Source organism: Electrophorus electricus, chromosome 23 (assembly GCF_041902795.1).
Source record: "Electrophorus electricus isolate QZ-2024a chromosome 23, ASM4190279v1, whole genome shotgun sequence".
NCBI classification, from domain to species: domain Eukaryota; kingdom Metazoa; phylum Chordata; class Actinopteri; order Gymnotiformes; family Gymnotidae; genus Electrophorus; species Electrophorus electricus.
Genome location: NC_137519.1, coordinates 5,957,501 through 5,975,591, shown reverse-complemented (window position 1 = coordinate 5,975,591; position 18,091 = coordinate 5,957,501). Strand labels below are relative to the sequence as shown.

Genomic DNA, 18,091 nt, shown 5'->3' with positions numbered 1-18,091 from the left:
CTACACTGTACCTCTGATGTGTTACTAAATGTGTTGTGTCTCAAATGTGACTTATTAGAGATATCGAATAGATGAATAGCTTTAGTCTATTCATTAGTAATATTAGCTGATAAGCGTTTACACCACAGGCACCTATCAAACCCTTACAGGTCTCTACTAAACCCATACAGGCACCTATCAAGCCCTTACAGGCCTCGACCAAATCCATACAGGCCTCTACTAAACCCATACAGGCACCTACCAAACCCTTACAGGCCTCTACCAAACTCATACTGGCACCTATCAAATCCAAACAGTCCTCTATCAAACCAATATAGGCCTCTACTAAACCCATACAGGCACCTACCAAACCCTTACAGGCCTCTACCAAAGCCTTACAGGCACCTACCAAACCCTTACTCATTCCTACCTAACTGTCACCAAGCCTTTGACCAAAGTCCTTCCCAAAATCTTCTTGTACTAAACCCATAGTGGGTTGAACCAGGCCTGTTGGAGCCAGGAAGTGTTAACCCAGATGTCTGAGATCTTCAGTCCGTCACCTGGCAACTCCAGCGTGTAATCCGCCATTCCTGTCCCATCGGCCCTGAAGAGACTCAGTGATCTGTGCACGATGTGCTCTATTTCCTGTCACACCATAAATCAGTATTAGGAGCCAGAATTATGTAAACATGAAACTGTGAGATTTACAGTGCAGGAATGGGTATTAAACACAGCTCACAGAGGTCGTGGGAAAATCATACACCTGTAAACATTATACAGACATGCACACATGGACAAGCCTCCTATTAGTTTACTAACTTAGATGTAATTCTGTACGTGTGCTTGAACACACACACACACACACACACACACAGTGTTGTCATCTGAGTACATTGTAAATTGTTTTTTTCTTTCAGGATATCTTGCTTTACTCATTACCCCCCCCCCCCCCCCCTCTCTTTCTCAAACTCTCTCACCAGCATGAACTCCAGTTCTCTTGCTCTGTTCTTAGACCACTTCATCTCAAATAGATCTCGCCCTCATAGCCGACAACCTGATCCTGCAGGGGTGCAAGCAGAATATTGGAATAGTGGGTTTATTATCTGTGAGTAGTATAAGTGCGTGTTGTAGGACATAGGAGGCATCCTCTGAAAGCTTTAAAGTGAAGCCTTTGCACGTGCTTAGTTTGCTACTCACCTCGTTCAGTTTCAGCTTCAGAGGGCATTCGGGATGTCAAATAATGGTGAATCTACCACTCACTATAGCTAGCTAGCTAACAAAGTACAGAAAGCCTGCGCAGTGCTGTTCCAAAGTTTCTCCGCATCAACAATAAACAGTTAGCTTACTGGCCAAACTGACCTATTTTGCCTACATATTTAAGAGTGCCTACATATTGTTCTATCAATATAATTTAAGGACTAATTAAATAAATGAAATATACTATGTTTTATTTTTCTTGAATGATTTCTGTTAAAATAAGATGTAACATTATGGGTGGAATTATACAAAAAATGTTTACACAGCCTGGTGTTGGCCTGCTCAATCTGAAGCAACAGCACAAGCAGCAGCTTCTTCACGTCACCTTTTCATCCACAGGGGGGTGATATCAGGTTATATTACTAATTAAGTAAACTGTCTGCCTCTTATATAGAATTGACAGACTTCATTAAGAAAGATGAGCTAAGAAGCATCAGTTAGAGCTATGTAGAAGAGACTATTCTTTGTACTTTCAGCTGTCTTAGATGGCAAAGATTTCAATTAATTGAGATACTCAGTTACTGTAAATTAACTTTTCATTTGAAATTAATCCCACAGATGTAATTTGACCTGGCCCTCATCCATAACTAAGAAACTGCCACATTTATGTGTATACAATAATAATATTTTGCCATTAAAATGAAAATATGCCATCATTGCCGTTGTTATTTATAACATTTTTCTTGAGAGTGTTACATTTTGTGCTTAACCACAGGGATTCATTTTCATGCCAAAGATGAAAGTACTTTTTGATTTGGTGAGTGTGTGTGTGTGTGTGTGTCTGAACTTGGATGTCTGATCACTTTTACTAGATATATCCATAAATCCAGTAAACAGGTCATTTGCATTTATATTTACATTTATGGTATTTAGCAGACACTCTTATCCAGATCGACTTACAAAAGTGCTTTGTCATTTACCCCTAGAATACATCCTAGCCAGTAGAGTAGATTAAAGTCCAATATACCAATAAACTAGCATACTGAACTAGAATAGAAATATAGGGATCAGTGCTAATGCCTAGAAGTACAAAATACATGAGTTCTATCTCAGACAATGACTCTGCTGTCCAGACAGCAAGTGGAAGTTCATTCCACCATCTGGGAGCCAGGACAGAAAATAGACTCCATGCTTGTCTTCCATGAGATTGGAAGTTTGATTTTTCAAGCCGATCCGTACTTCAGGTTTAAAGTATTCGTGTTACGGATCGGGATTTGACCATTGACCTCATGTATGGAGGGGCTGGTCCATCTTTGGCTCTTCTGGCGAGCATCAAGGTTTTAAATCTGATGTGTGCAGCTACTGGAAGCCAAGGTCATGCTAGAGAGAGAGAGAGAGGTGTAAGACGAGCTGCAGGTATTTTTTTGGCAGTGGTGGCGGTTCGGGTGTTTTGGTGGAGAAATGCGGTAAACAGATGTTGCTCATACTTTATATGAATAAACTATACTGGAAACATCCTCCTGTGTCTAAAACCTGAACAATGTAGATGAAATAAATACAATGGTTGAAATAGGACAGTCTGGACACTGAAGAAGAAACCTTATACAACCTTATACACATAAACAAGAATGTGCAATTTGTTATATGATATACTGGAAGAAAACTTTGAAAGCCAATAATGTGTGGTAAGCCAAGCAGACCAAGTGCAAGGAAGACCTGGTTAACTGTAGAGATATTCAAGCCTGGTTAACTGTAGAAATATTCAAGCTTCAGTGTTAGACAGCAAATATTCAGTTGGCCAAGTTTGCCCTGCAATTTACAAATTTTGTAGGCTTACATTACCTAGTATGCAATCATTGCTTCATTAAATCAAAATGGAAAAAGAAATCCAAATTCATAATTTTTTTTAACAAGTCCACATATAAAGTACAGACTGCAAGGATGAGTAAGTCCAAACTGATGGCATGAGTTCTGCTTGAGGCAGTGCATGCAGAAAAACTGCTACTGGCACATCCATCATTTTTGAGGTAATTAATATTGCTATTCTAAGACAGACATCTTTTATTTTTAAATCCCATAAATGGGAACCGCTCCGTATTCTGTGTGATTATTTAAACCTGGATCCTAAAAACATCCATCAGATAAAAATAAACAGCCCAGCAAATACATGGCAAATACACAGTGGTGAGTATGAGAAGCTCAATAAATCACTAATAATAATAACACTTATACTAATAATAGGCAAAAGCATAAAGTGCAGCTATAAAAAAATCAAATTATACTTTCACAGTCAGTGTCCATAAACCTTCTTAAAGCCATTTTGTAGAGTTTGCTTTTTGCATGAACTGCTTGTGTTTTTCCTTCAAAGATTAACACATGGATATGCTGAGATATGCCAACACATTGCACTTTAAATTTACTATTACACAATTAATCATTAGAAATTATTAATGCAAATGCAAATGCATAAGAATGTGTGTTAATGACTGCTAGACAGAGGAACAAGCTGTCCACAGCTGTGGAACAGAAGAGTGATTTCCTTGGTAGCGGTAGCTTCAGTTGAGAAGGGTCAAGGTACAATTGCAGCTATATTATCAGACATATTAGTCAAAGTCAAATTTATTTATATAGCGCTTGTTGCAATAGTTGTTGTCACAATGCACCTTAACAAAAGTCTGGGTCCAAGCCCCCAGTGAGCAAGCCAAGGGCAACAGTGGCAAGGAAAAACTCCCTAGAGCACGAGGAAGAAACTTTGAAAGGAACTAAGACTCAGAGGGGGGCCCATCCTCCTCTGACCGATAACAGACACTACAATAGTAACAATATAAACAGTAAAGAGTGAAGTAAGTAGTGAGTGAGAGAGAGAAAATAAATAAATAAGAAAAATAAAGAAATGAGCAATCAATTTCTAGACCAGTTTTCTAGAAGTCCAAGTCTGATCCCGACGGCATGCGCGTGTCCGAAACCCATCCCGCATGAGAACATCCATCAAGCGCAACGGAGAAGTAGTTGGCTGGTGTGGAGGTGTGGTGGGCTACAGCAGGGGGCGTCAGGGGGTGGTGGGAGGAACCATGGCAGCTGAGACGGGTTGAGGCTCAGTAACAACATGAGATTTAGGGGTTGGTGTATCTCGGCAGAACGAGAGAATAGATTATTAGGCATGTCCAGGTATGAGGTAAATTAGGGAACTATAATGTGCAAAGATGGACTCTGGCGGTCCATCATGTAAGTACCTTTTGATAGATAATCAGATGCTGAGATGCGCTTCCTTTTACATGAATGCAGGTGTTTTCTGTAGTCAGGAAGTCAGCCGCCACGTTTGCTCTTAGTCTGGGCTCTGGTAGTCTCATTTTGACTAAAATTGCTAAATATTTGGCTAAAGTTCTTAACAGTAACTCAGATGTTAGGAGTGACGACTAATTGTCTGGAGGAAACATCATCATGGCTTTGGGGCAAGCAACATGCTGGCGAACCAGATAAGGAGCCAACAAGAATAAAGAATGAATTCCACAAAAGTCATTTTTACAATTTTTAAATCATTTACTGAGTGCAAGAAGTGTGAAGCCTTTTGTGATAAATGTTACAGAAATATTTCAGGCATATTTGGCTTCGGTGCAAATACAGAGTAGACATGGAAAATATACTGTAATATAAACAAGCAAATGTTAAATCTTATCCATATGGGACACGCTCTGCACAATCAGCTTTGAGGGTCTTATCACATCGCTGCTGCCACCCAGTGAGTGGATCGTGCCATTACATCTGTGCTGAGTTCTGTTTCCAGGGCCGACTGGGTGAAAGGACGATTTAGATCTCTCGTTCTGAATTTAAAGTACAGTGTTCAGCTACCCAACAACTCTAAGTGGAACAGTCACATGTTGTACAGGATTCAAGAATGAAGGCTATTAGACCCCCTGCTCTGTGACCTGGGAATGTTACTCTGTGACCTGGGAATGCTGTGTTAAAAATATTTGTCTGAATAAATAATTAAAATTAAAACCTTCAAGGACATTCATTCTAGCCAGTCACCTCTCAAGATACCACATTGTACTAAAAACTAATCAATAAGAATGAAACAATGGTAGGGAAACATCATCATAATGTCATGGACAGTGAATTATGCAGTACTGTGTATGTACAGTGGTCACTGGACACTGGTCACTGCACTGCAGAGAACATCTTCATGTGTGGTAATATTACAAAGAGAACCGAGATTCTTGAATGCAGTGAAGTGAATTAAAGTCTGTCCTGTTACTGTGGGCTGGTGTATCTTTATTATTCTACATGTCTATGACATGAAATACATGTTTATGACATGTTTGTATATGTATATAACATGCAGAGTTTCTAACCATCCTTCTTGCAGTAGTAAACAATCTGTGGCTAAATGTAATAAATGATACATAAAATAATGTCATAAACATTTTATAATGTGTATCTTGGTCCAGTTGGCAATAATACCCTGTCTGACTGATCCCTAAAATAAATCAAAATCACCAGCAAGATTTTAAATTTAGTTTGTACCAATTTCATATGTGTTTGGAGGAGGTGGAAGACTGTTGGCACTTTTCTCATTTTCACGCAGGACTGGAGATTGATGGTTGGTGGAGGATTTTCTTCTCATGTTCTTGAGATTGTGCTGTAGATGTGGGTTTCGTCCTTGCTGCAAAATTTGAATACACAAAGAACATAATCTAAAATAAAAAATCATTTACTGTAACTCTTCAGGAAAATTATATTGTTTTTAACCTAATCTCTGTCTAGTGTGTGGTCGTTAGTGAATGGCCAATTAGCACAGATCATTTTAACTTGTTTCACTGTACTAAGAAAAGGACAAAGTTGCTTACAAAGTGGCTTGTAAACCTATGGGCAGTTACTGGGCAATTCAATCAGCATTTCTGTGAGGCACATTTTTGTGGAAAGTTTTTGTGGAATTCTCCAAACAGGTTTATTTAATAAGTTTTAAATGTTGATGCCTTTCCAGAGTGAAAAATGTGCAGTTATGGGTCAGTGTTAGGCTACTGCTAATTAAATCTAAGTGTAGATCTGCTTCAATGTGCATGAATACACAACTAAAACAAAACCTTGGTGAAAGCACAGTTAACTGCAACTGCTTCTTGCTGTGGGGCACGCTTCAAGGCTTAACAGGATGCAGAGAAGGGGCACGTTCAAACATACGTTTTTATTAACGCACAGACGACACATCTAACACTGCACAGCTGAGTAAACATCTTTCAAACACCAACAACACGTACTACAACACAGGAGACATATGCACACATACACACACAAGAGGATTACACCTAATACAGAACAGGTGGACCACACACACACACACACACAAGAGGATTACACCTAATACAGAACAGGTGGACCACACACACACACACACACACAAGAGGATTACACCTAATACAGAACAGGTGGACCACACACACACACACACACACAAGAGGATTACACCTAATACAGAACAGGTGGACCACACACACACACACACACACAAGAGGATTACACCTAATACAGAACAGGTGGACCACACACACACACACACACACAAGAGGATTACACCTAATACAGAACAGGTGGACCACACACACACACACACACACAAGAGGATTACACCTAATACAGAACAGGTGGACCACACACACACACACACACACAAGAGGATTACACCTAATACAGAACAGGTGGACCACACACACACACACACACACAAGAGGATTACACCTAATACAGAACAGGTGGACCACACACACACACACACACACAAGAGGATTACACCTAATACAGAACAGGTGGACCACACACACACACACACACACAAGAGGATTACACCTAATACAGAACAGGTGGACCACACACACACACACACACACAAGAGGATTACACCTAATACAGAACAGGTGGACCACACACACACACACACACACAAGAGGATTACACCTAATACAGAACAGGTGGACCACACACACACACACACACACAAGAGGATTACACCTAATACAGAACAGGTGGACCACACACACACACACACACACAAGAGGATTACACCTAATACAGAACAGGTGGACCACACACACACACACACACACAAGAGGATTACACCTAATACAGAACAGGTGGACCACACACACACACACACACACAAGAGGATTACACCTAATACAGAACAGGTGGACCACACACACACACACACACACACAAGAGGATTACACCTAATACAGAACAGGTGGACCACACACACACACACACACACACAAGAGGATTACACCTAATACAGAACAGGTGGACCACACACACACACACACACACACAAGAGGATTACACCTAATACAGAACAGGTGGACCACACACACACACACACACACACACAAGAGGATTACACCTAATACAGAACAGGTGGACCACACACACACACACACACACACACAAGAGGATTACACCTAATACAGAACAGGTGGACCACACACACACACACACACACACACAAGAGGATTACACCTAATACAGAACAGGTGGACCACACACACACACACACACACACACAAGAGGATTACACCTAATACAGAACAGGTGGACCACACACACACACACACACACACACAAGAGGATTACACCTAATACAGAACAGGTGGACCACACACACACACACACACACACACACAAGAGGATTACACCTAATACAGAACAGGTGGACCACACACACACACACACACACACACACAAGAGGATTACACCTAATACAGAACAGGTGGACACACACACACACACACACACACACACAAGAGGATTACACCTAATACAGAACAGGTGGACCACACACACACACACACACACACACACAAGAGGATTACACCTAATACAGAACAGGTGGACCACACACACACACACACACACACACACAAGAGGATTACACCTAATACAGAACAGGTGGACCACACACACACACACACACACACACACACAAGAGGATTACACCTAATACAGAACAGGTGGACCACACACACACACACACACACACACACAAGAGGATTACACCTAATACAGAACAGGTGGACCACACACACACACACACACACACACACAAGAGGATTACACCTAATACAGAACAGGTGGACCACACACACACACACACACACACACACACAAGAGGATTACACCTAATACAGAACAGGTGGACCACACACACACACACACACACACACACAAGAGGATTACACCTAATACAGAACAGGTGGACCACACACACACACACACACACACACACACAAGAGGATTACACCTAATACAGAACAGGTGGACCACACACACACACACACACACACACACACACAAGAGGATTACACCTAATACAGAACAGGTGGACCACACACACACACACACACACACACACAAGAGGATTACACCTAATACAGAACAGGTGGACCACACACACACACACACACACACACACACACAAGAGGATTACACCTAATACAGAACAGGTGGACCACACACACACACACACACACACACACAAGAGGATTACACCTAATACAGAACAGGTGGACCACACACACACACACACACACACACACAAGAGGATTACACCTAATACAGAACAGGTGGACCACACACACACACACACACACACACACAAGAGGATTACACCTAATACAGAACAGGTGGACCACACACACACACACACACACACACACAAGAGGATTACACCTAATACAGAACAGGTGGACCACACACACACACACACACACACACACAAGAGGATTACACCTAATACAGAACAGGTGGACCACACACACACACACACACACACACACACAAGAGGATTACACCTAATACAGAACAGGTGGACCACACACACACACACACACACACACACACAAGAGGATTACACCTAATACAGAACAGGTGGACCACACACACACACACACACACACACACACAAGAGGATTACACCTAATACAGAACAGGTGGACCACACACACACACACACACACACACACAAGAGGATTACACCTAATACAGAACAGGTGGACCACACACACACACACACACACACACACAAGAGGATTACACCTAATACAGAACAGGTGGACCACACACACACACACACACAAGAGGATTACACCTAATACAGAACAGGTGGACCACACACACACACACACACACACACACAAGAGGATTACACCTAATACAGAACAGGTGGACCACACACACACACACACACACACACACAAGAGGATTACACCTAATACAGAACAGGTGGACCACACACACACACACACACACACACACACACAAGAGGATTACACCTAATACAGAACAGGTGGACCACACACACACACACACACACACACAAGAGGATTACACCTAATACAGAACAGGTGGACCACACACACACACACACACACACACACACAAGAGGATTACACCTAATACAGAACAGGTGGACCACACACACACACACACACACACACACAAGAGGATTACACCTAATACAGAACAGGTGGACCACACACACACACACACACACACACAAGAGGATTACACCTAATACAGAACAGGTGGACCACACACACACACACACACACACACAAGAGGATTACACCTAATACAGAACAGGTGGACCACACACACACACACACACACACACAAGAGGATTACACCTAATACAGAACAGGTGGACCACACACACACACACACACACACACAAGAGGATTACACCTAATACAGAACAGGTGGACCACACACACACACACACACACACACACACAAGAGGATTACACCTAATACAGAACAGGTGGACCACACACACACACACACACACACACACACACAAGAGGATTACACCTAATACAGAACAGGTGGACCACACACACACACACACACACACACACACACAAGAGGATTACACCTAATACAGAACAGGTGGACCACACACACACACACACACACACACACACACAAGAGGATTACACCTAATACAGAACAGGTGGACCACACACACACACACACACACACACACACACAAGAGGATTACACCTAATACAGAACAGGTGGACCACACACACACACACACACACACACACACACAAGAGGATTACACCTAATACAGAACAGGTGGACCACACACACACACACACACACACACACACCCACACACAAGAGGATTACACCTAATACAGAACAGGTGGACCACACACACACACACACACACACACACACACACAAGAGGATTACACCTAATACAGAACAGGTGGACCACACACACACACACACACACACACAAGAGGATTACACCTAATACAGAACAGGTGGACCACACACACACACACACACACACACACAAGAGGATTACACCTAATACAGAACAGGTGGACCACACACACACACACACACACAAGAGGATTACACCTAATACAGAACAGGTGGACCACACACACACACACACACACACACACACACACAAGAGGATTACACCTAATACAGAACAGGTGGACCACACACACACACACACACACACACACACAAGAGGATTACACCTAATACAGAACAGGTGGACCACACACACACACACACACACACACACACAAGAGGATTACACCTAATACAGAACAGGTGGACCACACACACACACACACACACACACACACAAGAGGATTACACCTAATACAGAACAGGTGGACCACACACACACACACACACACACACACACACAAGAGGATTACACCTAATACAGAACAGGTGGACCACACACACACACACACACACACACACACACAAGAGGATTACACCTAATACAGAACAGGTGGACCACACACACACACACACACACACACACACAAGAGGATTACACCTAATACAGAACAGGTGGACCACACACACACACACACACACACACACACACACACAAGAGGATTACACCTAATACAGAACAGGTGGACCACACACACACACACACACACACACACACAAGAGGATTACACCTAATACAGAACAGGTGGACCACACACACACACACACACACACACACACAAGAGGATTACACCTAATACAGAACAGGTGGACCACACACACACACACACACACACACACACAAGAGGATTACACCTAATACAGAACAGGTGGACCACACACACACACACACACACACACACACAAGAGGATTACACCTAATACAGAACAGGTGGACCACACACACACACACACACACACACACACAAGAGGATTACACCTAATACAGAACAGGTGGACCACACACACACACACACACACACACAAGAGGATTACACCTAATACAGAACAGGTGGACCACACACACACACACACACACACACACACACAAGAGGATTACACCTAATACAGAACAGGTGGACCACACACACACACACACACACACACACACACACACAAGAGGATTACACCTAATACAGAACAGGTGGACCACACACACACACACACACACACACACACACAAGAGGATTACACCTAATACAGAACAGGTGGACCACACACACACACACACACACACACACACACAAGAGGATTACACCTAATACAGAACAGGTGGACCACACACACACACACACACACACACACACACAAGAGGATTACACCTAATACAGAACAGGTGGACCACACACACACACACACACACACACACACAAGAGGATTACACCTAATACAGAACAGGTGGACCACACACACACACACACACACACACAAGAGGATTACACCTAATACAGAACAGGTGGACCACACACACACACACACACACACACAAGAGGATTACACCTAATACAGAACAGGTGGACCACACACACACACACACACACACACAAGAGGATTACACCTAATACAGAACAGGTGGACCACACACACACACACACACACACACAAGAGGATTACACCTAATACAGAACAGGTGGACCACACACACACACACACACACACACAAGAGGATTACACCTAATACAGAACAGGTGGACCACACACACACACACACACACAAGAGGATTACACCTAATACAGAACAGGTGGACCACACACACACACACACACACAAGAGGATTACACCTAATACAGAACAGGTGGACCACACACACACACACACACACACAAGAGGATTACACCTAATACAGAACAGGTGGACCACACACACACACACACACACACACAAGAGGATTACACCTAATACAGAACAGGTGGACCACACACACACACACACACACACACAAGAGGATTACACCTAATACAGAACAGGTGGACCACACACACACACACACACACACACAAGAGGATTACACCTAATACAGAACAGGTGGACCACACACACACACACACACACAAGAGGATTACACCTAATACAGAACAGGTGGACCACACACACACACACACACACACAAGAGGATTACACCTAATACAGAACAGGTGGACCACACACACACACACACACACACACAAGAGGATTACACCTAATACAGAACAGGTGGACCACACACACACACACACACACACACAAGAGGATTACACCTAATACAGAACAGGTGGACCACACACACACACACACACACACACAAGAGGATTACACCTAATACAGAACAGGTGGACCACACACACACACAAGAGGATTACACCTAATACAGAACAGGTGGACCACACACACACACACACACACAAGAGGATTACACCTAATACAGAACAGGTGGACCACACACACACACACACACACACACACACACACACAAGAGGATTACACCTAATACAGAACAGGTGGACCACACACACACACACACACACACACAAGAGGATTACACCTAATACAGAACAGGTGGACCACACACACACACACACACACACACACACACACACACACACACACACACACACACACACACACACACACACGTTTGAAGATGGGGCGGGGCTGTAACGTGACAATAAAGATATTAATTTGAATGTTTTAGATGATTCATTACTGCCACTTCAGAGAGTTTGAGAGTTTATTAGTTATCTCCAAAGGACTACTCAAAATAAAGTGTGACCAAAATTAATGAATGCTATTTAAAGTTTATTTTTAATATAGTTCTATTTCTGGAAAAATTGTAACTAGTGGATGCATGTGTAAAGACAATAAAATCAAACCCAAGACTGAGTCTTTAGGTAAGCCATGTGTGATGGGAGTGGAGAGGAGTAAATCCTGTTTGAATAGTACAATCTTTTAGCTAAAAGGACAACTAGACATTTCCTTCCAAAAAGTGCAATTTTATGGTTTTGATACATTGAGAGACATTTTATTTAACAAACTGATGTTTCGAACAATTGTTTTACTGATGCATGCTTTCCAAAACAGTGAATTCTTCATCTTTGAGTTTACTTAACCTGTACACTGCAGTAATTATTTTTTTAATTTTTTAGGTCTTAACATGAAACCAAATTTTAAAATTGAATAAAGCATGTAAAATTTTAGGATTTAAAATAGTTGGCCAATAGGTATAAGCATTTTCTATAACTATTAAAATAGTTTTGGGCTCTGTCAAGATTTTTGGTTTTATTTATTTTTAGAGGGAGGGGTATCTCATCAGCATTAGTGTGCATTCATGTTTGTGTGAGTGCATGTGTATGTGTGAAGGTGTGTCTAAGTGTGACAGAAATATGGTTAACTGAACCATTTGCATTGCCTACCAGGCAGAGAAATTCACTCTGGCATACTCGACTTCTTCTTCTTGACTAAGAGCCATTGTTAGTTGGACAGTAGAGTATAGAGATATTTCCTGTGTGTGGCAGCGTGTGAAATTAATGTTGGAGTAGTGAACGTCGTCATTTGTGGGGTCAGAGGGTATGTCCAAGGCTGAAAAGTTATCATCTACAGGAGTAGAATCATGCTGAAAGAGAGAATTGGGACATGGTGATTAATGATTTATGTAATTAATAATCAAAATACAGGCTTAACTCTGTTACTTTGGTCATTGGACCCTTTATGGAAAACTTTGCAGGGATTTTGAGTTGGACTGAAATCTCAATCCTCTGTCGACTCTTCTTCAAACTCACTTTTGCGCTGGTCTCCTCACTCCTGCTGCTGACAGCTGTGGTTCGCCTCCTGGTGGTGAACCACAGTAATAACATCAACAGTTTCAATAGCTTCTGTGTTAATCAAACTCTAGTTAAAATGATTTGTTTTAAAACCTAGTTGACGTCACTGGCATGATAATTATGTGGTTTAAATCATATGTCACTGACGGACAGCAATTTACCTCCTTTGGTAGGTTAATACCCATCAATCCGATGTCATGGTGTTCTCAAGGCCTGAATACTTGGTCCTCTACTTTTTATTAATAATTCTCCACCTTGGCATCATTACTAGACAGCATGGTCTCCAGTTTCACTGCTGTATGCATTATATGCAATTTTCTGCTCATCCAGTCCTCTCATACAGGCTGCCTCCTCTCAGCCTAGTTGATTGCCTGACTGATATTTTCTTCCAACCACCAGCTTGCTGTCTGAGTGATGTAATTACTATGCCTTTGCAACTCTATTTTTCTCTTTTTTTAACAATTACAGAATAACATATCTCATGTTTTGAAATTTTATTGCATCTTCAATTTGTTCTTCTTGTTGTTGTTTTGTTTTGTTTTTTTACTTCAGTCTAATTGTCATTGTTTATTTTCTATGCTCTTTTGTACAGTGACCTGATGGTACTTTGTGACCCTATACTGTAAATATCAGAGTGAAGATTCTCTGGACTGGGCAGTAAGCAGCCTACGCATTGGCAGGGTGTGTAATATCAATGTGGCTTCAGCTTCTTACCTCATCCATAGACAGACAGCAACGAGAGTCAGAAACAAACCCACAGTGACTCCAGAAGCTGCGTATGTCCCAGCTGGGTTCCCTGCATCAGGAAGGAGAGGGCAGCATGTTACACAGACGTGTGAACAGTCACAGAAGTCTTGCTGTATGATCTCATCAAACTGACACTGGAAGTGCAGGATAGTTGTCTCACTTTCTTTAATCACCATGTAGACAATAAGGCAGTGAATTCAACCCAGACTGTACCTGAAGTAAATGACCATTCTGATGAGTTAGATGATCCAAATTGATTCTGCACCACACAGTAGAAACGTCCACTTGTTCCTGTAGCTATAGTTAAATTGGTGCCATTTCCTAACAGTAAGACATCACTTCCTGTCTTCTTGTACCAGGAGTAATTACTGATAGGGTTGGAGTCACTGTAGCACAGCAGTGTCACCGCGTCACCAGACACACGGTCAGTAACAGACGGGACTCTGGGAGGGTCTGAACAGGAGAGCAGGAATGAAAATTAATACACTTAATCTTTTTTTATTTTAAGTGTTCATGTTTGAAAGTAGCCAATATCAGTCAACTATAGAAATATTTACGAAAACAGTAACATTCAGTATATAACCTGAATGAACACAATAACTGTAAAAAGAATATTTGTAAGACTATCAGTCAAATGAATAAAACAGTTGCATAGCCACAGTGTAATGACTTAGCACTGAGTATAACAACATGGGTTTAAACATAAACCCAGTAGATTTAAATATTAAACGTGAATTATGGAAAAACATTTTAAAAACAAACAAAAAACAACAAAATAGACTCCAAAAATACCTTAAACACTGGCAACTTTTAAATTGAAATATGTCTAAAAATGCTGTAGTTGTCTTATGTCTTAGCCATATGTGACTCAGCATGAGTTCACTGTAATCTAGTAGAAGTTGCCAGTGACACAGAGTGAGTGCAGTTTAAAGTGAGGACAAGAGCAAGAGACAATGAGAACACAAACAAAACACACTGATGTAGTACTGCTGAACCAGCTAGCCAGTGCCCACAAATGTATAGAGCCCTCAACAGTGAAAGGTGCTTCCCAGCTACTTATAAACATGTAGGCAGAACCAGCAGCAAAAACAAACAAACAACACTCAAACAAACAAATGTTTTTTTCCAGAATCTAATAGATGTGAGGATCTTACAGACAGCAGGAGAGTGGAGCTCCTCATATCCTCTTACAGCACAGGAGTAGCTGCCTGCATCCTCACTACTGTCATACACATACAGTCCATTAGTGTTCTGGTTATATACAGGCTGTCCATTCCTGTACCAGATGTAGGTGGGGTTGTTGGGCAGCATGCAGGTGGAGCTGCAGATCAGGTGCTTTCGACTACTTCTGTCTGATACTGTAATCTTCAGATCTGCAAGTGATTATAAAAAATGTCTGGTGCTATTTTTAATCAAAAGACAATTATTATAGCTTACTAAACTTATTTTTAAATTATACAACATTACCTGTGACAGAGAGAGATACTCCAGGACGTCCAGTGTATTTCCCCGCAGTACTATCAGTGTGGAATCTGAACCTGTATGTGTGAGCGTCACTCTCTCTCAGGTGAGTGATTGTCATACTACAGTCATTCTGGGAGCTCTGTCTATACTGCACTCTCCCCTCATACTCCTCTTCCACTCTCACATCCACAGGTTCAATACCAACCTGCTGCTCTGTAATGAACCAGAATGATTCTGTCACTGTGTGTCCTCCAGGGTATTTATAAGAGCAGAAGAGATCAACAGATGAGCCTTTCAGAGCACACACATGTTTAGGAGTGTAAGTCACACCCCAACACTGTTTACCCAGAACACCTGGAACACAGAGAGAGTCACAGTCAGAACAACATTTAGGTAATACTGGCTGAATATTAATAATTAATGTTAGATTTGAATATTCATATTAGCTTTTAAACCAAAATAAATGCATAGGAAATATGCATACTGTCACGGGATGCTCCCCCCCCCCCCCAAACAAGTCATGTGATACGGCCTGCCGCATGCAGGGGGGTTCACCCATGTTTGTAACCACACCCCTGTGAAGGCACGCACCTGCATGGGGTTACGTGTTAATGTGTGTTTGTCTATTTAAACCCCCGTCAGTGCGTGCCTCACCGTTGGTCATTGTTTGTTCGCTGATGTATATAAGTGCGTATGTAGTCATTGTTGGATGTTACTATAGCCTGTGTTTATTTAGATGTATAAGTCATGTCTGTCGTTAATGTTGTGTGTGAGTGCCACTGTTCTACATGTTTAATGTTAATAAATGTTTCACACTGAGGGAGTCTGTGCGTCCTGCTCCACACCCACCGGTACTCGGGCCAGCAACAACGTTACACATACGATTTATCCATTATGTTTATATATTTTTTAGAAATGCCTGTTCTAGGTAAGTGTACAGACAGAGACTATAACCCATCTGTGGTGAAGCACAGTTGGTCTTAACCATCTTCATTATCAGTGGTTATTTTCTGACTGCAGAACCAGGTGGATGGTGAACCAGTCTCAACTCAGCAATGACAATGACACATGTAAACCAGTAACACAGCCATGTCTGATAAACATGTACAAACGCAGCACAATCATAACTACGTTTATGTCCATAGGTATTCAGTATTAATCTGATTAAGATCCAACTGCAAGACACGTTTGCTTAGTAAGTTCAGACTACGCTGCTGTGAGTGTAGATGGTACAGTGAAGGGACTGGTGTTTGCTCAGCTCTTGTAAATGGTTCTGTCCAGTTTCTTACATACACACTATTGTAAATGTAGTCAGTATCACTGCTCTGTTGAAACTGTTTCTGAGTGTTTCTGTGTGTATCAGTGACAGAGAATCAGGTGAATTATCTCATCATGAAATATCACACACTCTCATGTCAGATCTGACCAGACTGGATTGGAATGGATCAAGTGACTGAATAATTACTAATTGAATAATATCCGTTGTATAAAAAGAATAAAACACATGTGGCATGCAAATATGTAGAGTAAAATGGATTGTGCAAATAAGGCAAATATTGAATAATACTGAAGTTCAGAGTTAGTCTTGAGATTTAGTTCAAATCCA

The 18,091-nt window shown here is 41.8% G+C and overlaps 1 protein-coding gene across 4 annotated transcripts in view; it reads right to left on the bottom strand.

Moving 5' to 3' along the window:
* Positions 1 to 4,322: 4,322 nt before the first annotated feature.
* The window catches only part of LOC118240429 (B-cell receptor CD22-like), an 18,874-nt gene continuing 5,105 nt past the window's right edge, over positions 4,323 to 18,091 (bottom strand). For all 4 annotated transcript variants that reach the window (XM_081706295.1, XM_035520759.2, XM_081706294.1 and 1 more), the window contains 7 exons: positions 16,489 to 16,839; positions 16,176 to 16,394; positions 15,235 to 15,474; positions 14,989 to 15,070; positions 14,233 to 14,281; positions 13,867 to 14,066; positions 4,323 to 5,839 (listed from right to left, as the gene is read on the bottom strand). In XM_081706295.1, the coding sequence (XP_081562421.1) occupies positions 5,797 to 5,839; positions 13,867 to 14,066; positions 14,233 to 14,281; positions 14,989 to 15,070; positions 15,235 to 15,474; positions 16,176 to 16,394; positions 16,489 to 16,839 (1,184 nt within the window). In that variant the 3' untranslated portion in view covers positions 4,323 to 5,796. The remainder of the gene's footprint in view (positions 5,840 to 13,866; positions 14,067 to 14,232; positions 14,282 to 14,988; positions 15,071 to 15,234; positions 15,475 to 16,175; positions 16,395 to 16,488; positions 16,840 to 18,091) is intronic.